This window comes from Notothenia rossii (genome assembly GCF_949606895.1).
Source record: "Notothenia rossii genome assembly, chromosome: 5".
Lineage (NCBI taxonomy): Eukaryota > Metazoa > Chordata > Actinopteri > Perciformes > Nototheniidae > Notothenia > Notothenia rossii.
Window position 1 is genome coordinate 4,879,118 of NC_136903.1, and position 15,223 is coordinate 4,894,340.

At 37.8% G+C, this 15,223-nt stretch overlaps 2 protein-coding genes across 2 annotated transcripts; one reads left to right on the forward strand and one right to left on the reverse strand.

Annotated features, from left to right (window-relative positions):
• The first annotated feature begins 2,293 nt into the window (after positions 1 to 2,293).
• Positions 2,294 to 10,841, forward strand: LOC307038441 (E3 ubiquitin-protein ligase TRIM21-like). Its single transcript, XM_079679835.1, has 2 exons — positions 2,294 to 3,467; positions 4,165 to 10,841. Exon 2 carries the CDS (start codon positions 4,171 to 4,173, stop codon positions 5,815 to 5,817), a length of 1,647 nt encoding a protein of 548 aa, XP_079535961.1. The 5' UTR covers positions 2,294 to 3,467; positions 4,165 to 4,170; the 3' UTR covers positions 5,818 to 10,841.
• A 1,426-nt stretch (positions 10,842 to 12,267) lies between these two features.
• Positions 12,268 to 15,039, reverse strand: LOC307038470 (GRAM domain-containing protein 4-like). The gene is made up of 2 exons (XM_079679871.1): positions 13,932 to 15,039; positions 12,268 to 13,206 (listed from the first exon to the last, which is right to left on the reverse strand). The coding sequence occupies exons 1-2, from the start codon at positions 14,112 to 14,114 to the stop codon at positions 13,099 to 13,101; spliced, it is 291 nt and encodes a 96-aa protein (XP_079535997.1). The 5' UTR covers positions 14,115 to 15,039; the 3' UTR covers positions 12,268 to 13,098.
• Positions 15,040 to 15,223: the final 184 nt, after the last annotated feature.

A 15,223-nucleotide genomic window follows, 5' to 3' on the forward strand; every position in this document is an offset into this window, starting at 1 on the left:
GATATACACCTGAACATCAGCAGGAGAGGACTCTTTAAAGTAGAGGCACTACATACTGATATATACCTGAACATCAGCAGGAGAGGACTCTTTAAAGTAGAGACACTACATACTGATATACACCTGAACATCAGCAGGAGAGGACTCTTTAAAGTAGAGACACTACATACTGATATACACCTGAACATCAGCAGGAGAGGACTCTTTAAAGTAGAGACACTACATACTGATATACACCTGAACATCAGCAGGAGAGGACTCTTTAAAGTAGAGACACTACATACTGATATACACCTGAACATCAGCAGGAGAGGACTCTTTAAAGTAGAGACACTACATACTGATATGAACCTGAAAAGGTGCATTTTAGGGCCCTTTTAAATTATAACATTGTTCCTGTGTGAAATATTTAGATTAAGTCAAGTTGAGTAGATCTTCTAAACTGCAAAAAAAACATTATATTTTATGGTTAAGCACTTTAAACCAGAGGAACTCATATTTATAATTTCATGAAATTGTTCCTGCTCCTGATTTTGGACATCAATCAATCTTTATATATTGAATTATTTAGCTTTTTTGTTTGTATGTGTATTGTTTGTGTTAAAATCCTCTGTCAATTATACATAATTGTATTGCCCTGTTTGCTCTTTTGTTTGTAAAACACAAACAATGTAATTTTCATCTGTATAACTGAAAGTGAATAAACACAATAATAATGATAAGATATTGAATGTTAATTTTTCTACTGCGATCAATGTAGTGAAAATACAAAATGGACAACATTAAGTTCAATAAATGTGTATTCATTTATTTATTCTCAGTCAAATCTGACCTTTATTTAGAAATAACTTGACTTGTTTGTTAAGGGAATAATTCACCCACAAATTAACCATTTCTATTATCATTAATAATCAAGAATTTTCTGTCTCTTTTTTTGATAATTCCAGGTAACGATTTGATTCCTTTACAGCCGGGGGGTCAAACTCAAATACACAGTGGGCCAAAATAAAAAAATGGGTACTAGTCGAGGGCCGGACTGGTTCAATGTTTATTGCAGAACTTATTGAAATGATCTTATTGCACATTTTAAACCTGGAACTAACAAAGCTTAAATGATTGCCTATAAAAACAACATTAAACAGTAAATAATCAGTTCATTCATTTCTTATGGCTCTATCTGCAGATTTTCCAGAGTCATTTCTTATGATTACATTTCTCCACAGGCCAACAACAGCTTCAACAAAACTATTTCCCTCAAAGAGAAACCAAACATGCCCTGTTGTCGTGAGAGAGAAAGTGCAGAAGGAAATATCCATTAAACTCAGTGTGCTGCTCTGTGATGCTAGTTCAGATACTTGGCATCTCATCTTGGGTGCAAGGTCATCAATGTTTGGGCTCAGGCTCTGAGCTGAGGAGACCCTCAGGATGGAGTCAAGGTGTGCGTGCAATATACCGGCGGGCCAGATCTAATAGGAATTAGAAATTATCCTGCGGGTCGAAATTAAATCCACCACGGACCGGATTTGGCCCCGGGGCCTTGAGTTTTACACATGTGTGCTTTATAGCATAGTTTCACTCCATATGCGAGAGCAAAGGCAAACAGCAGGATAGAATAGAAGAAGGGAAACCGCTCTGTTAAAACCTGGAAAAGGTGATGTTTTTTTAAAGAATGAAAGTCTGTGCATTTAATGTGAGAGTCTTTCCCTCCAGGTGAGTTGATTATTTACTGGTTATGTTGGTTGTTACCGTCAGTGATAATAAAACCCTCCCTGCTGATACTGAAGGCTGTAAAACATTAAAACAGAACAAACTGAACTTATGTCCTTATGACCCACAAATGGTTTTAGAAACATTTGTCAGCATGAGGCAGAATTTGGGGCTAAAAATAAATGAAAATGATATTGTAGATTTATAATAATAATAAGTTATTTTTATTTCCTGACGTCCAATTTTAACGCATGTTTAAAGTCATCTCAAATAATAACTAAAGAGAAATTAGAGTGTCTATGAATGTCATAGTCTCCTCTGACTCTCTACTGACACCAACAGGCTGAACGTGGTACTGCGCAGAACAACAATTAAAAACAGGAGACTGTTACTTTTTTAAAAAATGTACATTACAATTTAAGAAGAGCAATCATTTCATTTAAAAAACGTACACCTATGTATACAACGACACCAGTTTATAAAACCATTGTATCCGAAAGACAGCAGCCGACAGAAAGGTTCACAACGTTCATGTAAACGAGACCAAAGCAGAACCCAAGAAACCACAAAATAAACCGGGGAAGAATTTAATTAAAGTTTAAAGTCAATCAAACCATTTAAAACAAAATAAGGAATACTTTTTTTGGCAAAGAAAGAGCTTAACTGGACCAATGAAAAAGAGAGAACTCTCTGAAGTAGAGATACTCAATACTGATATACACCTGATGTCCTCTCCAAAGTTCACTTCAGGGTCAGAAAAACAAGTTTCTTTCTAAACTCCTGGGTGATATTGTGTGTGTTTGTGTACCTGAGCGTCACTCTGCTCCCCCTCCGCCTCCCTCAGCTCCTCTGAATCTCTGGCGGAGACTCGAGGTCTGCTCACGACCTCCTCGTTGCTCTCTGCCTCGGAGGTGTTGGGAGAATCGGCCAGATCCGGGAACTCGTCCCGTCTCTGGCCCCGGAAACGGATCCTTTCCAGATGTTTCCTCATGGTGGCCGCCGTTTAGCCGGTTGTTCTGTACCTGAACATGACTGCCGGCAGCACTGCAGAGACTGAAGGAGGACAGGAACACATCATTATTATTGTTATTATTATTATATTTAAGCTCCAAGGATACATTTTGATATATTGCAACATAAATATGCATTAGATTTAACTACATATCAAAGAATACAACTGAACAGAATCAACATCAGTTCATCTGACAAACGTTAAAGCTGTAGTTCGTTTACATCCTAATCCAAACTACAGGTGAATTAAAATGAATCTGGTTGTAATATAAACTAAAGTCTGACCTGAATGTGAGTCAACAATCACGTGACCCATATTCAAACAGTCTGTTCAGGGAGGAGGAAATGTTTCACCAGCTGCTCTTAAACAGGGACATTAACACAGCGTTGTGAAATATAGCTATAAATCTCCAGATGTGTAAAGAGATGTCCTTTATGTATTGAGAAAATATTCCTACTTATGCTCAATACACTATTTGAAAAGCCTCTTGGATCAGCTGTAAAATGCATCGTCACAGAGTTAAATAACAAGCCTCAACAGTTCTTCCTCCACTTCCTCTTGGCAAACTGCCCCTGAGAGGTGGGACCACACTGTAAGAGAAGAGTTTCCATTTCCCAGAAATGAAAGCTGAAGTTTGTCTGAGCGACAGCAGAGCAGCAGCCGAGACAAGTCTCTGTTTCTCTGAAGAAACACTCAACTGAATCCAGCAGCTTTTTATCAACAACACAGCAGGACTCTGCAAACACTGGTGAGTACACTACAGACACATCACTAACTAAATATTTAGTCAAAGTTGGATTAAAATCTGAATCTGACTGTATTACATCAATTTTACCATATAAAGAATATTACACAATATAAATGTGTCAGTTAAGATAAAAACCTCAACATTTAAATTAGCAACAGCTAAAAATACAATGTAAACTCTGGTTAAATTAGGTTAGAGAGCATACAGTCAAAGCTAGCATTAGCTTATAATTATTTTCATATTTCCTGTATTTGAAAACATCTTTATAAATGACTCTATTAAACAAAGTAGAATCTAAACAGTAGATTTGTTCTGGACTGTCCAAAGCAAGGGATCTGGTGTTGTGTTACAAGTGTTGCTTATAAAAAGGCAAGACAATTACATATTTCTTATATCATTTGTACACACTGTGGTTAGTAGCCTTGAGCTTTGAAGCTGTTTCTGTAGTAACTGCTGTCTGCCTTTTGAAGCTGATAACGTTTACTGTTTTTTAACAACTAGTATTAACTTCAGTGATGCTCAGCAGGAGGTTTCACTCCTCTGTTTAAATATTTGTAGTTATCATTGGTCTATGTATGTCATTTCTAACATAAACGTTGGGGTAGTTTACATTTCCGGGTTCATAGTAGGACTCTATGAACTGGCAAATAGAGAATATGTAATTACAGTTGTGTTTTTTTAACACGTTTGTCCCCAGAGAGACATGTCTGCTGCCAGCTGTCTGCTGACTGAAGATCAGTTTCTGTGCTCCATCTGTCTGGATGTTTTCACTGATCCAGTCAGCACACCATGTGGACACAACTTCTGTAAAGCCTGCATCTCTGAACACTGGGATAGAAATGTCCCGAGTCAGTGTCCCAACTGTAAAGAGGTGTTCAACATAAAGCCTGAGCTGCGGGTCAACACTTTCATCTCTGAGATGGCTGCTCAGTTCAGACAGTCAGCTCAAGAGAAAACCAGCAGCAGCAGCTCAGAGCAACACGTTGTCAAACCAGGAGAAGTTCCCTGTGACGTCTGCACTGGAACCAGACTGAAGGCCCTGAAGTCCTGCCTGGTGTGTCTGGCCTCCTACTGTGAGACTCACCTGGAGCCTCACCTGACAATGTCAGGTCTGAAGAAACATCAGCTGATCGACCCTGAGGAGAACCTGGAAAGCAGGATGTGTGTGAAGCACGATAAACTGCTGGAGCTGTTCTGTAAGACCGACCAGGTGTGTGTCTGCATGCTCTGCTCTGTTTCAGACCACAAGACACATGATGTAGTTCCTCTGAAAGAAGAATATGAAGGAAAGAAGGCTGAGCTGGGGAAGACAGAGGCTGAAATCCAGCAGATGATCCAGAAGAGACGACTGAAGATTCAGGAGATGAACCGCTCAGTGGAGCTCAGTAAGGAAGGAGCAGACAGAGAGATAGCAGATGGTGTTCAGGTCTTCACCGCTCTGAAGGAGTCTGTTGAGAGAAGCCAGGCCGAGCTCATCGACACCATCAAAGAGAAGCAGAGAGAGACAGAGGAACAGGCTGAAGGCTTCATCAAAGAGCTGGAACAGGAAGTCTCTGAGCTGAAGAAGAGAAGCTCTGAGGTGGAGCAGCTCTCACGCTCTGAAGACCAGCTCCACCTCCTCCAAAGCTTCACGTCCCTGAACGCTGCTCCACCCACCAAGAACTGGACAGAAGTCAGGGTCCGTCCACCTTCATATGAGGGGACTGTGAGGAGAGCTGTGGCTCAGCTGGAGGAGACGCTCAGGAAACAGATGAAGAAGCTGCTCTCTGAGGTGGAGCTGAAGAGGGTCCAGCAGTATGAGGTGGAGGTGACTCTTGATCCTGATACAGCACATCCCAAACTCATCCTGTCTGATGATGGAAAACAAGTTAAACATGGTAATGTGAGGAAGAATCTCCCAAAGAATCCAGAGAGATTTGATACTTGTGTTCGTGTCTTAGCAAAGCAGAGTTTCTCTTCAGGAAGATTTTATTGCGAGGTTCAGGTTAAAGGGAAGACTGAGTGGACTCTAGGAGTGGTCAGAGAGTCGATCAACAGGAAGGGAAAGATCATACCGACTCCTCAGAAAGGTTACTGGCTGATAGTGTTGAGGAATAGAAATCAGTACAAAGCTTATGCTGGTCCTGCAGTCCTTCTCTCTCTGAAGTCTCAGCCTGAGAAGGTGGGGGTGTTTGTGGATCATGAGGAGGGTCTGGTCTCCTTTTATGATGTTGATGCTGCAGCTCTGATCTACTCCTTCACTGGCTGCTGCTTCAAAGAGAAACTCTACCCATTCTTTGGTCCTTGTAACAACAATGATGGTAAAAACTCTGCCCCTCTGATCATCTCTCCTGTCAATCACACTGAGTAGAACAACCATTTGATTTTCTTCAGAAAGATTCACTCTCACTAAATGTAATAAATGTATTCAACTGGGGAAGTACATTGTACACATTGTTAATGTTTCAGAATCTGATCACATATGGTTCACCTTGATGAGACGCATACAAACACATACAATACTGATGAGTATGTTCTAATGTACTCTAGTTTATTCTACGGATTGCACTCCCTGCCGTCATGACTTGAAGTGATCAGAAAACTATTTACTCAAGTGGAAGTAATGCACTCCTTTTTCATTAGTAAAATACTGTATATATATTTTCTTTTAAACAATTTTAAAAGGAAATCAATCTGACATGTTTTAAAGGGGTAGATTCGGGATTCATGCTTTAATTACAGTATATTGGTACAAAATGTATTGACAGTTAATTGTAAATTCAACAATATCTGATCATTAAACATTAGGCTGCAGTGGTTTAACAAACGAGGGAAATGAAAATGTTACCTCTCAGCTGTCTGTCGTGTTATGTTAATTGTATTTCGTCCACCTCTCTGCACACTGCTTGTTAAGTTTGAACAAAGCCTCAATGGATTAAAAAAGGAACAAAGAATGTTATTTTTTGTGTTTTTTTTAAATGTACTTACTGAAGTACAGTTTTCACTAGTTCTTAACTTTGGGAAAGTATATTAAAAAAAGTTACTTGACTATTTACATTTTTACTACTTAACTACATTTGTCTGACAGCTTTGGTTCTTCTGAAGCTTTATCAACTATTTAAAACCCTCTTGGATCAGCTGATCATAGATATTAAGATTGCTTTATACTGTATGTTTGTTAGAAATAAGGCCATCAACTGGTTAGCTTAGCTTAGCATAAAGACTGGAAACAGAGGAAGACAAAGCCAGCCTGTCCAAAGGTAACAACATCCACCTATCAGCAGCTCTGAATCCAGTTTGTTTAATCCATACCAAATCAGAGGAGTAAAAACATCAATAAGACGTTTAACAGGGGATTATGGGTCGGCCTATTTCTTGACTGGGACCAAAACCAGTTGCCAAATTGTTTTTACATTTCAGTTTTCGTAAAGAGATATATTAAGTACACTTAAATGTGTATTTTATCACTAACTATGTCCCCCCTTTTCCTAGTATATATGCTAAACTAAGCTAATCTAAGTGTCTGATGGCTGCAGCCTGTGTCAGTGAGAGCGGTCTGACTGGTTGGACAGCTTCTAATGATTATTATCTCATTCTTCACCTTGAACACACTCCAGCACTGCCTGTACAGGTGAGACTAACTGACTACAAACGTCCCGTCTGACTGGGAGATAAATAAAGGGTTTTTTAAATATCAAAATTGCATGAAATATGCTTGTAAAGTCTATTTTATTAATGCTCTGTTTAGAAGATGGAGCTTATCATTTGAAATGTCATTATTTCTAAAGAGGTGGATGCTGAATAATATTACAATTAAAAATGTTTCACTCACATCATGGCTTTGTTTTTTATGACAGTACACGTTTTCTGAAATGTTATCTTTAAATATACTAACGCATACAGAAACAGCACAGAAATGTGTTCACTGGTTAAAACCAGGATCACATTCTTGTTTTATTGTCGACTTATTAGAGTCAAAGGTTTTTACAGAGGGGAGTTTTGATATGGGTTTGTACCACTACATAAATCCAGAAAACTTTCAGTAGCCTTTAAGAAACATTTATTCTCCACATGTTTTTTAGGGAAACAGATGTTATAATCCTTAACACAATCATCAATAATCAATCTATAAATCTGGCTATTGATGATATATGAACAAACCACTCAGAGTACAGATGGGAGTGAAGCTAATTTTGAGGTAGGAATCAAAAGAGCCCAAACTTTCAAAACTGTCAACCAATGGTGACATACCTTCACCTGTTAGCGACACAATGCTTGAACAGCACGTTCTCTAATAGGGAGTTGGCTCAAGGAATAAGAGGTTAAAATAAGGGCAGTGTCTGCAAGATTCAATACAACCTGTCTGCACCGAGTAAACTAAAATATGCTATGAGACAGTGAACAAATGTGCAATCTCATAGTACGTCCCAACACACAGATATCTGTCTATGAATACCTCAGTTGTACTGTGTGAATGAGGTCAGATGCCATGTTATATTTCAATGTGTGTTCATTGAATTATACTGGAAGTAGTGTTTCATATGAGGGGCCGTACAGGCCGTAATTCATACTGGTCCTCTCACACACATACATTTTCCTTTTACATAGAGTACATACATTTTCATTCTCACACACATATATTTCAACGCACACATTCATACTTTGTCACTCACATATTTATACATTTTTCACTCACACATATATACATTTTGCTCTCATATTCATATATTTTAACGCTCATATTTATACATTTTGCTCTTATGTACATTCATGCAATGTTTACATTTAATATTATAAATAGTAAATGCATGTCTGAAGACAATATATGTATTTAAGAAAAGAATGTATGTATGTGTGAGAGAAAGTGTAGTGGAAATGGAAGCATTATCGTGCTGTGATTGGCTCAGAAGGTCGAGCGGGGCGGGCTCATGTTCAGAACTTCAGATTCAAATCAACCTGATGGAGGGAGATTAGTCCGTGTATCTTTGGACCATTTGTTTTTATTCATTAATAAAGTAAACGGAAGAGAGTCTGCGAGGCGTTTTTGTTTTTTGTTTTTCAGAAATATATAGAACCATTTTTTCAAATAATATATATTTTACATTTTAAATGAAAATAATTTAAATAATAAACAAAACAAAACATTAAAATAATAATAAGTTATTTTTAATTCCTGAGGTCCAATTCTAATGCATGTTTAAAGTCATCTCAAATAATAACTAAAGAGAAATTACAGTGTTTATGAATGTCATAGTCTCCTCTGACTCTTTACTGACACCGACAGGCTGAACGTGGTACTGCGCAGAACAACAATTAAGTGTCAGTGTTTGACATTTGATTTTACTTTAAAAAAAATGTACATTACAATTTAAGAAGAGCAATCATTTTATTTAAAAAACGTACACCTACTGTATGTATACAACGACACCAGTTTATAAAACCATTGTATCCGAAAGACACCAGCCGACAGAAAAGTTCACAACGTTCACGTAAACGAGACGAAAGCAGAACCCGAGAAACCACAAAATAAACCGGGGAGGAATTTAATAAAAGTTTAGACAATCAAACTTTTTTTTTTTTTTTTTTTAAAGGAATTCCATTTGGTAGAGAAAGAGCTTAACTGTACCAATACAGATACCTATTGAAACTGAGTATTTATTAGAAAACAAACTGATAAATAATGTTACTAAGTCTGAGTTTTGAGCCCAACTTAGAAACAAATATTGGTGTTCAGTAATTGTACTTGTAATTATTTTAAAGAGGATATCCCTACTTATTCTGCACAGTTTGTTTTTCTGTCAAATGTGCTGGATTAAAAGCTTTCAGACTGAAAATACAAATACAGACATGATTTAAACATAGCTGAATTACCTGGGTAACAGACACTTAATCAAGCTGCAAAAAAATATAATTTAAGAAGCCTTACTAGTGTTAGAGTAAAAATAAACATGGGCTACATGTTGATGGGTATAAGAATGTTGTCAAAATAAAATTATTTGTTTTACTTATCGGCTCATTTAGATCAGAATGATAGGAAATTGAGCTTTGTACAAAGTCAAAAAAGAAAAGCTGTACTGCGACTTTGTGTTGTTTTAACTTGTAGCCAATTAGCTAGGACTGGAGAAGCTAAAGTTAATCAGATCAGAAAAAACCTTGAATATTTATAGATATGTTAATATTGATATATTTTAGCTTCTTTTGAACATCCTAGCTGCAGTAAAATATAACTTAACTGTGATTTAAAAAAGGTTTTAGGTCAGCTCCAGTTGTTTAGCTTTAGCCGATTAGCTAGTGTTAAAGAGGCTAAAGTTAACAATCCCCTTATTGTTTACATTACAACACACATTTATTTAAGCCTCTTAATTTATCTCTCAGCTAAAGTAAAATATATCTTAACTGTGATCAAAAAGAAAAGCGTCCCAGCTCAACGTTTCAATCGGTTAGCTTGTCGATTAGCATCAAGTTAGGAGATGAAGTTCAAAGAAATGGACAGAAATGTCATATTTTAAGTTTTTTTGAGGCTCTTTTTTGTTTTTTTTGCCAGAGTTTCTTAAGTTATTGACTGTGAAGAAAGCTAAGGCATAAGAAGTATAAACAACTATTAAACAAAACGTATGTATCACAGGTTGTGTCTGTTATATTAGCATTAGCTTTTACATTTTAAACCCAAAAATAAAAGCTCCCCTGCGGTCGATTTTGTGGTTTCATTAAATCTTTTAGCACATTCATATAGAAACAAACAGTGTCCGCCCACCACATTAAAAACCCAACATACTATAATACAAACTGGCTGTAAGGCTTAGTACAATACAGAGTTACATAATGTTATAAATCCCTGAAGATATAATGTAAAGTGGTTCAAACACGGAGAGTAACGTAAAAACATTTCTCATTAATACCAGAAAATGTAATATGTTCATATTTCAGCACTAACACATTGTGAAGATGTTCAAGTATAATATTCATGATGTAGTGTAAAGACACTAAAGGAAATAAGTACGATTTTAGGGTTTTAAAATGCTCATTGGAACAAAAAGGTGATTTTCATAACTCAAAGCGGGTCAAAATGTTATTTTTTGTACCAAGTACTGAACTGTAATGACCAAATAACAAGAAATATTTAAAGCCTACTTTTTTAAATTATATATAAACCATTTAAAGTTCAAACATTTCAGGAATAATGCGTTTTTTAGTCTCAAATATGGTCATTTCCTACTATCCTTTGCTTTTTGAATCATACTAAAGGGAATATTTATGTTAAAAGTTAAGTTTGGGAGAGATCTTTAACTCAAAGAGGGACATAAAGTCCTTTTTCGTACCATGATTTATACCATCAATGGCTAGTAATAATTTTCTGATAATACATTTATCATTTTAATAAACTTTTCATGCAAACATTTCAGAAATAATTTGTTTCTTAATCAAAAATTTGCCAATTTCCTTCTATTCTTTACATTTTATCGTCGTAAGTGAATATTTATGTTAAAAGTTATGTTTTTGAGAAATCCTTTACTCAAAAAGGGTCATAGTACCAGTAACTCTTTGTTGTTACCGTCAAATGTCATTCATTAATAAGAAAATCCATATATAATTAAAACGATGTTTTAAAAACTATTAAAAAGTATTGAGCAACAATAATTTTGTTTAACAATTAGAAATGTCAACATAATGGATGTAGATTCAAAATATTGGGTACAGCCCATAAGGAGCGTTCACACCGCAGTACTTTTCCCATTTTAGTTCCGATACAGTTCCGAAATGTTGCGTTGACACCAAAAAAATCCGGAACAAAAATGTATTCATTAGAACCTTTTTAGTCCCTTTTCAGTCCCTGCTAGAGAGAAGGTACTTTCGCGGGAGAAAAAGGTTGGCTGGGCGGATTGCAAACCACGCGCCGTAGAAGTCCCAAAAAGTTTTGTGAAGCCGCCATTTTATTATCCTCGCATTAGCATTATTAGCATTAGCATTAGCCCAGCACAAAAACACAGAGAGACTAACTTATGGCAACTGTTAAATATGTTCTTTATTCTCGCGTCCAGGAGAGAAGCTTTAAAATGAGACTAAATGGAGTCTCTGAAAAGATTCAAATGGGATACTTTAATTAAAAAAAGGCGCGGTAGTGTTACAGACAGAATATTGTTCCGTCAGACAAACAGCTGTGATCCGGTTCTCCTGAGCAAGAAGAAGACAGCGGATCTCTCCTCCGGCGCTGCTATATATATCCTCTGCTGGCTCCTCCCCGCCAGCCGGCTCACCTCGTCTCCAATGTCCGTTATTGCATTTAAACAGAGGATAGGTTCTTTTCACATTCAATATATGCTTAACACGCCGTTTCTCCTCATATTCTCTTTCATCACTTTTCATTTAACACATTCTAAACGCTGTAATCAATACTCTAAACAATACTTCTCGGCTCGTTTGGTTGCCGGTCATTCCGGATGTTGTCACATGCTACTCTCGTCTGTAAACAATAATGTATTCAAATAAACTGTACTTTCATTTAATATTCAACATGGTAGTATCTCGACATCTATCGTTGTAGTGTTAAATCAGTAGGTTTCGGTTTTCACCACACCAAGTCATTTCGCTCCTCAGTTCACCTCTTTAGGAAATCGTATATTAGCCACATGCTACATGCTAACCGTAGATGAAGGATTTTCAGAATAAAAGCTTAACTGCTTGTGCACAAGAATTTCTGGTTTTTCAGTATAAAAGAGCGTTTGAACTGACGGTATGTTTAAGCTACATTATACCATCAAAACATTGATTTTAATTTCTAACACAACACACAAGAAAACATGGGAGCGATGGAGATGAGGAGGTGTCGGCGTTCTGGCGATTCACTCGGAAGGTCTCCCAGCAGCTTCTACTGAAGCCAGTCCCCAACTCCGGGGACTTCGGGTGGCACTATACGCCGTGAAGTTGTTTGCGGCCTGCCAGTAAACCCAAAGCAGAAGAAGAAGAAGTGACGACAGCGGCTTCATTTGACTAATCCTCCCCCAGGGACTTATTCCGGTGTGAACGTGATCTGTACTTAGTGCCCTGGGGTACTAAGTGATCTGTACTTAGTTCATGAGAACTAAAGAGATCTCATGAACTAAGTTCTGATGAACCTTTTTGGGAAAAGTACTGCGGTGTGAAAGCACCTATAGACTGTATCTATGGTACAGCCGTATTAAACGCGGTGATTAAGACATGACTGTTTGAAGGAAATGTAATTCATATTTAATTTATCAAGGGAGAACTCGCCTCAATATCCTTACGCCTTCTGGACAATATTTATTAATATGCAGGATATTATTCCAGAGATAAATACCTGACATAATTGAGGATTTATCAATTAATTAGCACAAAAAATGTACCTTATTGTTTCCTTATTTGTGGGAACTTGTTTAAGAAGTCATTGGTGACAAAAAAACTGCGGTTTAACGTCACTGCATTATTTAAAAACTGGTTAATTAACAGTATGACAGTCCCAGTGTGTGTGTGTGTGTGTGTGTGTGTGTATGTGTGTGTGTGTGTGTGTGTGTGTGTGTGTGTGTGTGTGTGTGTGTGTGTGTGTGTGTGTGTGTGTGTGTGTGTGTGTGCGTGCGTGCGTATGTGTGTGTGCGTGTGTGTGTGTGTGTGTGTGGGCAGCCTGGTGAAGGTGTTACTACGCCTCCGGTTCGATGGCTGTTGCCGCGGAAACGACTTTCGTGTGCTGGTTAAAGATGGCGTCGAAGGCCTCGTCTCTGTGGATCATCGCGCCGAACACCATCGGCTGCAACAAGACAGGAAGTGAGTTCAATTCAGAGGTACTAATACTTTACTGATCATGCAATCTATCAATTAGATGTATTTATACAATATAACTGGAGGGAACACAGGGATTTAACCCTAACCCAAGGGGAAAACCCCAGAAAGGTGTGCAACAAGACATCACTATGTAACACTCGCGCTTCTAATGGCTAGCGCTCTGACACATTGTATGACTTGAGAGGACTCTTTAAAGTAGAGACACTACATACTGATATACACCTGAATATCAGCAGGAGAGGACTCTTTAAAGTAGAGACACTAAATACTGATATACACCTGAACATCAGCAGGAGAGGACTCTTTAAAGTCGAGACACTACATACTGATATACACCTGAACATCAGCAGGAGAGGACTCTTTAAAGTAGAGACACTACATACTGGTATACACCTGAACATCAGCAGGAGAGGACTCTTTAAAGTAGAGACAATACATACTGATATACACCTGAACATGAGCAGGAGAGGACTCTTTAAAGTAGAGACACTACATACTGATATACACCTGAACATCAGCAGGAGAGGACTCTTTAAAGTAGAGACGCTACATACTGATATACACCTAAACATCAGCAGCAGAGGACTCTTTAAAGTAGAGACACTACTGATATACACCTCTTTAAAGTTCAGGGTCAGCAAAACAAGTTTCTTTCTAAACTCCTGGGTGATATTGTGTGTGTTTGTGTACCTGAGCGTCACTCTGCTCCCCCTCCGCCTCCCTCAGCTCCTCTGAATCTCTGGCGGAGACTCGAGGTCTGCTCACGACCTCCTCGTTGCTCTCTGTGTCGGAGGTGTTGGGAGAATCGGCCAGATCCGGGAACTCGTCCCGTCTCTGGCCCCGGAAACGGATCCTTTCCAGATGTTTCCGCATCGTTTAGCCGGTCGTTCTCTATCTGAACATGACTGCCGGCAGCACTGCAGAGACTGAAGGAGGACAGGAACACATCATTATTACTATTGTTATTATTATATTTAAGTTCCTAGGATACATTTTGATATATTGCAACATAAATATGCATTAGATTTAACTACATATCAAATAATACATCGGAACAGAATCAACATCAGTTCATCTGACAAACGTTAAAGCTGTAGTTCGCTTACATCCTAATCCAAACTACAGGTGAATTAAAATGAATCTGGTTTTAATATAAACTAAAGTCTGACCTGAATGTGAGTCAACAATCACGTGACCCATTTTCAAACCGTCTGTTCAGGGAGGAGGACGTTTCACCAGCTGCTCTTAAACAGGGACCATAACACAGCGCTGTGAAATATAGCTATAAATCTCCAGATGTGTAAAGAGATGTCCTTTATGTATTGAGAAAATACTCCTACTTATGCTCAATACACTATTTGAAAAGCCTCTTGGATCAGCTGTAAAATGCATCGTCACAAAGTTAAACAACAAGCCTCAACAGTTCTTCCTCCACTCCCTCTTGGCAAACTGCCACTGAGAGGTTGAACCACACTGTAAGAGAAGAGTTTCCATTTCCCAGAAATGAAAGCTGAAGTTTGTCTGAGCGACAGCAGAGCAGCAGCCGAGACAAGTCTCTGTTTCTCTGAAGAAACACTCAACTGAATCCAGCAGCTTCTTCTCAACAACACAGCAGGACTCTGCAAACACTGGTGAGTACACTACAGACACATCACTAACTAAATATTTAGTCAAAGTTGGATTAAAATCAGAATCTGACTGTATTACATCTATTTTGCCATATAAAGAATATTATACAATATGAATGTGTCAGTTAAGATAAAAACCTCAACATTTAAATTAGCAACAGCCAAAAAACAACTGCAATGTAAACTCTGGTTAAGTTAGGTTAGAGAGCATACAGTCAAAGCTAGCATTAGCTTATCCTTATTTTCATATTTCCTTTATTTGAAAACATCTTTATAATTGACTCTATTAAAAAAAGTAGAATCTAAACAGTAGATTTGTTCTGGACCGTCCAAAGCAAGGGCTCTGGTGTTATG

Bases quoted from the DNA above. Each gene is read 5' to 3' on its own strand.
- LOC307038441 (XM_079679835.1), top strand. From the start codon at position 4,171: ATGTCTGCTGCCAGCTGTCTGCTGACTGAAGATCAGTTTCTGTGCTCC.
- LOC307038470 (XM_079679871.1), bottom strand. From the start codon at position 14,114: ATGCGGAAACATCTGGAAAGGATCCGTTTCCGGGGCCAGAGACGGGAC. The intron at 13,207-13,931 runs GTACACAAACAC...GTCTTGTTGCAG, and splicing joins GGGAGCAGAGTGACGCTCAG to CCGATGGTGTTCGGCGCGAT.